Source organism: Arachis ipaensis, chromosome B03 (assembly GCF_000816755.2).
Source record: "Arachis ipaensis cultivar K30076 chromosome B03, Araip1.1, whole genome shotgun sequence".
NCBI lineage: Eukaryota > Viridiplantae > Streptophyta > Magnoliopsida > Fabales > Fabaceae > Arachis > Arachis ipaensis.
The window spans coordinates 49,104,758-49,116,673 of NC_029787.2; the positions used below are offsets into that span (position 1 = coordinate 49,104,758).

General features: G+C 35.0%; 1 protein-coding gene across 1 annotated transcript; it reads left to right on the top strand.

Moving 5' to 3' along the window:
- Positions 10,929-11,573, top strand: LOC107633095. The gene has a single exon (XM_016336729.1). It carries the CDS (start codon positions 10,929-10,931, stop codon positions 11,571-11,573), a length of 645 nt encoding a protein of 214 aa, XP_016192215.1.

Sequence of the window (11,916 nt, forward strand, 5' to 3'; positions counted from 1 at the left end):
GCGCGCCATCTTCTGGTCTGCTTTTATTGTAGCTATCCCGTCTGCAGTTGGGAATTTCATGCACAGATGTGGAGTCGAGACTATTGCGCCGAGCTGATTCAATGTTGTCCGACCTATTAGGGTGTTGTAGGCTGAGCTCACGTCGACCACGATGTAGTCTATCTTGAGTGTTTTTGATTGGTTCCCTTTCCCGAAGGTTGTGTGTAGTGACATGTATCCAAGTGGTTGAACTGGGGTGTGTCCCAGTCCGAACAGACTGTTCGGATATGCTCTGAGTTCTTTTTCTTCCAGGCTGAGTTTGTCGAAGGCAGTTTTGAACAAGATGTCGGCGGAGCTCCCTTGGTCTATCAGGGTGCGATGGAGATTTGTGTTTGCTAGTATAATTGTGATGACCATGGGATCGTCGTGTCCTAAGATGATACCAGACGTGTCTTCTTTGGTGAAAGTAATTACAGGGATGTCGGGTGTTTCCTCTTTCCCCTCAACATGATACACATCTTTAAAGTATCTTTTGGGAGATGATTTGGAGATTCCTCCTCCCGCAAATCCACCGTGTATCATATGGACGTGTCTTTCTGGTGTATGAGGTGATCGCTCTGTTCATCCGACATCTTCGTCCCTTCTTCTTTTTCTTTGCTCATCGTCCCGGGTGGCCAGATACCGATCTAGTTTTCCCTCTCTTACTAGTTTTTCTATGACATTTTTTTAATTCAAAACATTCGTTGGTGGAATGCCTACGGATTCGATGGTACTCACAATATTCGGTCCGGTTTCCTCCTCCTTTCTTACCTTTGTGTGGTCGAGCTGGGGGTATTTTTTCAGTGTGGCAGACTTTTCTGTAGACGTCCACAAGGGACACCCGAAGAGGGGTGTAATTGTGGTATTTTTTATTTTTTCCCCATGTCGATCTTCCTTCTTTTTAGACTCTTTATCCTTGTCCCGGGAGGGATAGGTGAATCCAGATTTTGAGGTCTCTCCTAGTCGAGAATTTTCCTCCATGTTGATGTATTTCTCCACTCGTTCTTGCACTTCATTCAGAGATGTGTGGTATTTTTTTATATAGATTGGCTAAAAGTTCCCTCTCGCAGGCCATTGATGAGGCCCATGATGGCGGCCTCTGTTGTTAGGCTTTGTATGTCTAGGCATGTTTTGTTGAATCTTTCCATGTAGTTACGAAGACTTTTTCGATCTCCTTGCTTGATTCCTAGTAGACTTGGGGCGTGTTTAGCCTTATCTTTTTGGATGGAGAATCTGGCCAGAAACTTCTTGGCTAAGTCGTCGAAGCTTGAGATGGACCTAGGAGGTAGATTGTCGAACCATCTAATTGCTGTCTTTGTTAGAGTAGTTCGAAAGGCTTTGCAATGAACTGCATCTGAGGTGTCGGTGAGGTACATTCTACTTCTGAAATTGCTAAGATGATGGCCGGGGTCTGTAGTGCCATCGTACAAAGTCATATCCGGGAGCTTAAAGTCTTTCGGGATTTTGGTCTTCATGATCTCCTTGGTAAATGGATCTTGATCCTTGCGGGAGCTATCCTCATGAGAGGATCGATTAGCTTTGGCCTTGAGATCGGCTTCGATTTTTAGGAGTTTGTCCTCCAATTCCCGGCGTCGTCTTATTTCCCTTTGTAGGTCTTATTTTGATCGGTTCAACAAAAACCGTAATATACTTTTCATGGCGATCATATGAACAAGATCAAACATTATGCTGGTTAATGAAGTTGAACCAACCAGTCCAATCCATTCCTAAGAGTCAATTGATTATTTCTATTGGGATATAAGACCGTATAACATATCAATTATTGCAAAGTCAAGTCACGGAAGAGTCCAAGAAAATGAACAAGGGGACAACAAGGAAAATCCATTGAAATGAGATGAAGGTTGAGATTTCATTTCTCAAGAAAAAGAACCACAAAAAAAGGTTGTGTAATTTAGCTTTTTGTTTTGTGAACAGAATATTAGACCAACTCATTTTTATCCACAAATGAATACTAATAAAAGTCACTTTAGCTATATATTGAACACTAACATAAAACTTTTACGGAATCAATAAAATTATGATTTTTCAAAACCACAGTAATTCTAATTGCTTGCTCTTCAATGTGTAATTTGGAAGGGAAAATTTAAAATGCATAAAATTCTAGTAATGCCTCTCATATTTTAATGTGCAAAGAGCATTACAAAAGATATTATCATATTAGTATTCATTTTTGTCAAGGAAACATATTATTAATAAAAAGTGATAAGAAAAAGACAAATACAGGATTGAGTAACAAAAACTATTCATAAAATTGGATAAATTGTTTAAAAAGAAAATTATGGAAAGTAAATATTGTTAAAAATAAATAAATTTAGGGTAAACTTAATAGTCAGTATAATGCAATTTGGGGTGGGGGTGTGGAGTTTGTTTGAGGAGAGGGGGGCGTTGATACTGATGAGCGTAATGTTTATAAACAAAGGGTTCGAATTTGCCACCAAAAATATCAAAGGCCCAGTATGTAAAGGCCAAAAAAGTTCTGTAATGGTTAAAGTTGGGCTGCTATAAAGAGCCCAAAGTAAACAAATTGATGGGTAACTAATTTGGGTTGGTTGAGTGGTCAGCTCACTTGTCCGCTTAAGTAAGTGTTGGGAGTTCGAATCCCACCTTGTGCATACAGCGATGGATTAGCCTTTGCACTGTTGGACTGAAAGATACCATGGACAACAAAAAATAAACAAGTTGATGGGTCAAAATTGCTCAAAATTAAAAAAGAAACCACTCTACCAATTCAAAAATAATAATATATTATTTTGGAATAATACTAATTTTTTATTAAAAAATTCGTTAAATAGAAATGAAAAATAATCTTTTGGGATTTTACAACTTGTGGGATTTTAAATCCTTCAGAAAATATTAATAAGTTAATTTTTGAAAATTCTTTCATTAATGGTGGTAGTAGAGAAGGACAATTGCCAGAAATAATGTCATAAAAAGAAAAACTAATTGCAATACAAAAGAACTTTTGAAAAGAAAAAATAGTATCACATAAAAAATGAAAAAAGTGAATAATGATATTGATGGCGTTGGTGTTGTAGTTGATAAGGATAGAGAAAATAATGATGATGAGAAGGTATAAAATAATAGAAATATAAATTATATCAATGATAATGATAAGAAAGGTAGTTGTAGTTGATCCTATTGTTAAAATTTTTTTTATAGAGTATATAACCTTACAAATTACAAATAAAATTCTTATATAACTAACTTCAGTTATTATTTTATAAATTTTAACAAAAAAATTGTATTGTTCCAAAATAATATTCTTACAGGCTAAAGAATCTCTTTCTTAGACAAAAATTATTTTATCATTTAAAAAAATAAACAGAAACTAGATTGAGTCTTTATTCGTCACTTAACTAAAAATTGAGAATCTAAATATCACTTTGTGCATAAAAAAGATCTCATGATCAAACATTGGCGTCTATCTTGTCCTTAAATAGACAAAGTGCACATAGAAATTAGTTGTTAAATTCAACGATAAATACCACTGACAAATAAAGAAAAAATACATACATTTCTAAAAAAGAAATCATTTGAAAAATAAGAAAGAAATGCAAAAGATACACTATTTGGTGTGCTTTTTATTTCAATTTTATAAAATAAAATTGTAAGTAAAAATACCTTTTGGAATGTTGTGAATTTTTTTTAAGTAACTTTAACGAGTTTGTTAAAGGTAAATATTAATAATGCACTTTCGATATCTATAAAATAGATTTTGTCAACTTTTTCATTTTACTGAAAAAAGAAACAATTGAGACCTTTTTTGATAGGTATTGTTAAAAATAGGTTAGTTTAGAATAGAGTACTAAAATTAACTCTAAAAGATTATGATGCTGATAAAATTAAAAAAAAAATTATTATAAATTTAAAAAGATTTAATTATTTCTTTGTTATAAAAAGACAAATATATCTTTAGGTTATTTTTTTATTTATTTTTTTTATAAACATATTTTTTTAATTGTCTATCATACTCAAATCCTTATTCTTTATCTATAACTAATAGAGATATTTGTTGCTGCCAATCACAAAACTAAGACTTGGGAATACCTGGGAGTATACTAATGTCTTACTATTATCATATATAAAGTAGTCAACAATGAGCATAAAACAAATCATTCAGAATTTGTAGAATTTGTCTCGAGAGATCTCTTTCTTCAATTATTCAATGCTGAGCCCTTGAATCAAATGCAATAATCGGTGCTGATTAGGGGTGTTCAAATCCAAATCGATCCAAATTAAACTGCTCATCCAATCCAATTCAAATCGAAAACTGATTAAAACCGTACTAATTCGGATTTGATTGGATTCTATTTTTTGTAAACCGCTGTATTGGATCGGATTTTGGATCTACTTTTTAAAACCGATCCAATCCAATCCAAACCGCACAATGTGCTATAATATTATTATTTTATTATTATATTTACAATTATATTTATAACATGTTCAATTTGTTATACATTTTTCTATTATTCATGTATTATTATTATTTAATAAATATTTTATGTTTAAAATATTATTTATTTATTTATTTTAACTAACCTATAATTTTATTTCTATTGTTATGTTATCATTGGCTTTTTAAGATATGTTAAGACTTGTTATGTCATTGTTGATTATTTAAAATTTGATGTTGAAATTTGTTATATGTATTTAATTATTTTTATTTAAAAAACCGTAATCCAAACCGATCCAAACCGCTTGTAATCGGATCGGATCAGATTGGATTTTCAAAAAAAGTTCATCCAATCCAAACCGCACCGCACATAAATTAAGCGTTCGGATCGGATGACTTTTTCCTTTAAAACCGAACCAAACCGCACCGCGAACACTCCTAGTGCTGATCTAAGTAGTCTCTGTCGTGTAATATTTGTATACCTTTGTAATAGACACCCGGCTTCTGGCAGGTAAGTTGATTTTTCAATGCTGCATTTGGTATACCCTTGCAGAGTATTTGAAGCTGAAACATTACTATTGAGTAATACGTTTCGTTCAAACTCGTTTTTAGATTTTAATGTCTCTGCCCTCTGTAACACCCTACCACACAGAGCTTTACGCTTAAGCCGTAAAACAGAGGTGTTGTGGTATTACAACCTCTAAAATAAAATATATACATAAAAATATTAAAAAGGATATCGTATACGAGGTGCCTTGAAAAACGAGTAAAGAAAAAATGCGAAATAAAAAATGCAACGCTCCGGAAACAAGATTACTTGCGTGCGAAGAAAATTAAAGTTCATAAGTATAACTAAACAGAAGGTAGGAATAGAGGGTCAAGAGATACGAAATAACAAGCTCCTAACTTAACCTGCGAAGCTAAAGCTGGCCGGAGAATATTTACATACAAAATATACAATCTCATAACCCAAAATACATGTTTAAAATCCTAATTCTCCATAAACCTCTAAGAGGCACAAAAGTAAAGTATACATATACACATGAGCAGAGTCTATTGATGAGCGGATATTTTATATGCTTTTTTTTTCATTTTCATATAGTAAAGTATGTTTTGTTTAAGTTTTCATAGTTTTTAGTGTAAAATTCACATTTTTGGATTCTACTTTGAGTTTATGTGTTTTTATTCAATTTTAGGTATTTTCTGGCTGAAATTGAGGAGCTGGAGCAAAAGTCTGATTTAGAGACAGAGAAAGCACTATAGATGCTGTCCGAATCTGACCTCCTTGCACTCGAAAGAGCTTTTTTGGAGCTACAGAAGTCCAAATGGAGCATTCTCAACGGCTATGGAAAGCTAACATCCAAAGCTTTCCAGCAATGTATAATACTTGAAACTTTACTTCGGAATTGAAGGCCCAAAACTGGAGTTCAACGCCAGCCTCCTGCCTATTCTGGCGTCCAGCACCCAAAGGAGAAGAGACCAGCGTCCAACGCCCATAAAGGACCCCTAGCCAGCGTTCAACACCCTAGAGGCCTTGTAGCACGTGGATCTCAATAAATATCAGCCCAAACACTCACCAAGTGGGCTCTAGAAGTGGATTTTAGCACTAAAAGATTGTTTCACTCTTCCTATGTAATCCTTAGTCATTAGCTTAGTATTTATTTGAGAACTTTTACAGACTCTAGCAGAGGACTTGTCATATTTTCGTTTACCATTGTATTTTCTATCAGTATGAGTCTCTAAACCTCCTTGGTTGAGGGGAGGAGCTCTTCTAAGTTTTATGGATTAATAAAGTACTACTGTTCTATCTCAAAACGTGTTTGATTCTCTATTCTAAGATGTATATCTGTTCTTCATCATTATGAATGCGTTGAACCGGCACAAGGTTATCTCATTCTACATGGGTTCAGAGTGAGTCTTTCATCGGACAATGATATACCACTAGCTAGATCATACATCTCTTAGACGGCTAATTCACGACTTCGTTGGGGACTTCTCGAGACACCAGTTCAGCCGAGGTACAGGGAGATTAGAGTCTTTGTGGTAGAGGCTAGAACCAAAGGCGCAACATTCTCTAATCCGGAAGATTCGACCTTGTTTGTGGCGTTTTGAGTAGGATCACTAAGGAGAATGAACTGCAGGAGCTTCACCCTCAATCAGACTGGATCCGCACTAACCCTGGGGTTCAGATTTAGAGGAGTATTGGCGATCCCTTAAAAAAGGCGTTGATCACATACAACCTGCCATAGAAGAAATCATTCACAGTTGAAGAAGATAGTAAGACCAGATTGATCCAGAAGAACAAAGCATCTCCAAGCCTTAACCATCTTCGTATCATTGCATTCACGATCAAATGAGTAACATTTTATTTATTTTCTTTTCATGCAAATTAAACAAACAAACAACTCTTCTATCTGCCTGACTAAGATCTACAAGATAACCATAGCTTGCTTCAAATCATAATCCTCGTGGGATCGACCCTGACTCACTCAGGTATTACTTGGACGACCCAGTGCACTTGTTGATTCAGTAGTGCGAAGTGTAATTCCGCGCTACCATATATATATATATCAAGAGTAGGGCCCCAAAAATATCCACTTCGCCGCAGAACTCCAGACGCCTACCGAGGTGCCTCTCGACCTGCATCTGAAAAATCACAATATAGTATGGGATGAGAATCAGGGGTTCTCAGCATGGTAAAGGTGCCATGCACATAAGATATAAGGTCTTGGAAATGCCAGAGGCAATCCTAGAACGTCAACACTCAGATTATAAAGCTTAAAGTACTAAAATAGAAACCATAACGAGTGGTCTTCTAAGAATATCTAAGCCTAGCTTAAACCTAATCTTAACACTAAGTGTTTCCATCTTTCATCTGTTCCTTTATCTTCGGTGATTTTGCATAGACAGATAAGCAGACAAAGACAAACACAGGTAGAGTACAAATAATACAGATAGCAAGTATAATAGTTTACATATTATAATCAATTAGGCATTCTCAATTAATGCACAACCAGCAAAGCAAACAATATAAACATGATGTATGTATGTTCTATTACTGATGAGGCTCATTTGTCAGTTATCAAGCCAACTCGACAAGTCCGGCTGCTAAACCCTAACTGTCTCCCGTCGTGCATCTCCATGAGTCTATGCATAGCTTTTTCTCATTTCATTCATAATTTATACATATATAAAATTTTACTCAATGGGGGTCAACCTTTCCGAGAATTTATAAGTGTTCGGTCAGATCTTACGATGTAGGGCCAACAGAGCATCGAGTCTCAACCTGGAACACGTGGTGGCAAGCGACGGTACTTTATCTAGGGAAACCCGTGTCTTAGATAATAGAGTGTATAAGCCAATAACATTCATAATCATTTATAATTATTGCATAATTATATCATTTAAGCCATGGTACAATATACACTCCAAGAATACACATTTCCATATACAATTCATCACTTTTCCAACTTTGCTCCACCCCCAAGTTACCTCTATTTCCTAGCTTCATGTTATTACTAGACTTACTACTACGGTTTAGGGCTAAAAGAATGAAAATAGAGGTCTAGAAGTTTGAAACTAGGCTTAAAACACAAAAATCCAGGTTTGCTAAAACAGGAGCCACGCATATGCATAGGCATACGAAAATCCATGCTCGCGTACGCGAGAATCCCAATCCAAAAGAGTTGGTCGCGTCGCATGCAGGTGGTCGCATACGCAACCCCTTAAAAGTCAATGTTCTCGTACGCAAACACACTGCTTGCATATGCAAGATGCCAAACCCGAAGAGTTTGGTCGCATCGCGTGTAGTGGTCGCATACGCAAGTTGTGCAGATCAGCAAAAAATGTTGAATGCTGTAGAATTTTTAGTTTTGCCCTCTGAACTTCGAACGCGCATAATGTTTTTATTTTAAAATATTTTTCATCCGTTCTTCAAACGGCGTAAACTTCATTGACCCAATTTTCATTTAAAACTAGTTTGAAACAATTGGGGGTTCGGAAGCCAAGTTATGGCTCGCCAAAATTCGGCCAAGAACCAGTTTTACACAAAAACCTTCAAACCTCAATTTTCATAAAAACCAAACTCAAATCCAAACTTTTATACCTATATTCAACACAATAACATATCATAGCACACCAACACAGCCCTATATCCTTCACATCACACCACCTTCAATCATACTTCATTATTACACAATCTCAAACCTAAATTCCTTATTTTACATCAACAATGTTATCTTCTACTTACTCAATATATATAATCATTTCATCACATCCTTTATCACCAATATATCATCATATCTTTCATCACCAACTCATCACTTAACATACTATTATCAACATAACCACAATCACCCAACACATAATCAATTCACATCATAATCATCATCAAGGGTGCTAAGCATTGTACATTTTCATGCATACCAACCTATTCTATGGTTATCTAGCCTAAGTTTTTACAGAATATTATATATTAAATACATGAAACCTAAACTATACCTTGGCCGATTTTCACGTATTAGCCAAGGCAACCCACAAGGCAAGCTCACAAGCTTTCCTCACCACAATTTAGCTTCCCAAGCTTCCAATCAAGCCTCTAATGTTTTCAATTTTGCTTCATATCACATATATATACACCTAACACAATTATCACATATACATACCCAAATTTAATCCCCAACACACAAAATCAAAGAATTGACTAGGGTTAATGATCCTTACTGTACCCACAGACCAAACGAACTAAGCCCAATAAGTCCTGCAAGCTAAATCAAATTTAGAGTATCAAAGCCAACAAATTCTCAACATGTATGCTCAAAGTTTTCGAAAATCAAAGGTGTAGAGCAAATGAAGTAAGAATGAGAATTGCCTATGAAATTGTTCTGATAGATTCGTAGAGCTCGACGCGGTGGTCGTATGGCCGCAAACGGTGCGACAATCGGAGCTCGGAGCGGAAAGTTATGGTGGCTTGATCACAACGTTAAGGTTTGTGTTTCTTCCCCCTTGTCTTAAGCATTGCTTCAACATTTTTGTGCTGAATGAGGGAAGAAGAATAAGTTTTCTTGAGTTATATGGGCTGATGGGTTGGGCTTGGGCCCATCTTGGGCCCGGTTCGGCCCATTTGGCCCAATCTTGTGCCAAATTCTTTAAAATTAGTGTAAAAATTTCTTATTTTAATTAGATCTATCCTATTTTACTATAAAATTTATATTTCTAATTTATTTTATTAAAATTTAATTTATTGGTTAATTATTTACTAATTTAACAGGGTTTATACCCTCTATCACCCCTCAAGACTTGCTTGCTTTAGAGGAATCTATAATGTCTTAGTATTTTTTTATAGAGTAGTCAACAATTAGCAGTAATTAGTCAATATTAGTGTTTCTTTTTTTTTTTTGTAATCCATGTTCTCATTATTGGTTATTTATTGTTTTATATTTTTGCATAGAGTGAAATCTACTATTCATCTACGACAATTGTTTTTGTTATTTTTCCATTGGAGGTAATATTGAAGTTGTACCAAACCAGAAAATTATTTATCATGGAGGAAAAACTGTAGGAGAGCTAATTGAAGAAGGATGTATGCATTCAAATTTAATGCATAAGATATGGCTTCGAACCCAGGAAAATATACAGAATAAACGCGTTACCTACATAGTGAAGTTTAACCAATCTCAACTCATAGATCTCATTGATACTGATAGTGTTAACCAAGTGATCGCATTCAATGATGATACAGCTCATGTATACATCATGGAGGTAGAAAAGACTAACCATGATAGTACACCTCATAAGGACAATGACGACAACGTTCATGATAAGTATTTATTCCAACTGTTTTATCTTTTTATAAATTTTTCTTATATTAGTGATTAGTGAATTGTTATAAAAGTAATTTAATATTTTTTATGATTAGTATACTATCAAGTAATTCAACTCAAAGAGTCGACCTCGTCTCTAATATTGATGGTCAAAATCCATTGACGCCAATTCTATGTACAACCCAACTTGTCCATACACCCCAGATTATCAATGGCTCTGCTAAGTGAAATGATCTTATAAAGGAAGAAGGGCAGATTTTTCAAAATGCAAGTAAGTTGAAAGAATTGTTTGAATATGGTATAGCTCATAAGTTTACATACAAGTTCTTAAAGAACAGTCCGGGTAAAATAATTTGTGTCTGCAAGGTTAAAGATTGTCCATGGAAAATGTCAGCTTATGCTATGGAAAAAATTCTTCGTTCCTCGTAGTGAGACATTTTATCAAGAATCATAAGCACTAAGCTCAAGATGTATTAGAGAGTACTCACTCTTTCACGTATAATTTGGTGTCTTCAATTATTGTTGACAAGTTGATATTAACTCCTGACAAGTTGCCTAATGACATACGAAGTGACATTTTCAAGGAATACGGATTTTCACTAACATATCACCAAGCTTGGGCTGCATAGGAGAAAGAATTAGTTGAAATTAATGGCGTACCTAAAGATTCATATATGCTAATTCCTTGGATATGTAATCGTTTAGTAGAAACTGCTCCACAAACAGTTGCAAAATGGACATGTCCTCCTGGTTATCAATTTGAAAAGCTTTTTATTGCATATGGATATTGTGTGACAGGTTTTCTTCGTGGAGCAAGGCCTATATTATTTATTGATGGTTGCCACTTAATTGGTCCATACAGGAAAACTTTTCTAGCTGCCTCTACATGCAATGCAAATAATGACTTATTTCTGATTGCGTATGCAATTGTTAATGTTGAAAATAATGAGAATTGGCTTTGGTTCCTATCTAATTTGAAAGAACTAACTGGGTCAATTCCAGTTACGTTAATATCTGATAAGCATCCATCAATTATTGCAGTTGTGGAGCAAGTATATGATAGGGATAGACATGCATATTGTTATCGACATGTTAAAGAAAATTTTTGTGTAGAAACTAAAAAGTTACAGAAGAGAATGAGTGGTGAAGTAAAAGAAGATGCAAAAAAGTTACTAGATGCACTTTGTTATACCCGTTTTGGCACAGAGTTTACAGAAGCTGTGGAACAAGTTCGTGCATTTTCACCAGAACTTGCAAATTGGTTAGAGACTAAAGGAGTTATTAACAATTGGGCAAAGTCTCAATTCCCTCATCGATAATGGGACCTCATAACTACCAATGTAGGTGAATCATTTAATTCATGGATAAGAAAAGAGAGGACTCATAGTATTTGTGCTTTAATAACTGAGCATAGAGACAAACTTGCAAATCTATTATATACTGTAAAGTTAGAGATGACTAAATAGACGAATGAAGTTGGGTCAACGATCGATAAAATATTGATGGGGCATGTAGCTAGAAGTGAGTTTCTTAAAGCAGTGAGATATGGAGATCATAATGTTATGGTTAGAGGGTCAAATGTTGATGTATGTGTGAATCTACTATGCAAAGAATGTACATGTCTTGAATGAAAAATGATTGGAATTCCATGTCCACATGCTT

Excerpts from the sequence above, each read along its gene's own strand:
- LOC107633095 (XM_016336729.1), top strand. The coding sequence starts at position 10,929 with ATGCTAATTCCTTGGATATGTAATCGTTTAGTAGAAACTGCTCCACAA.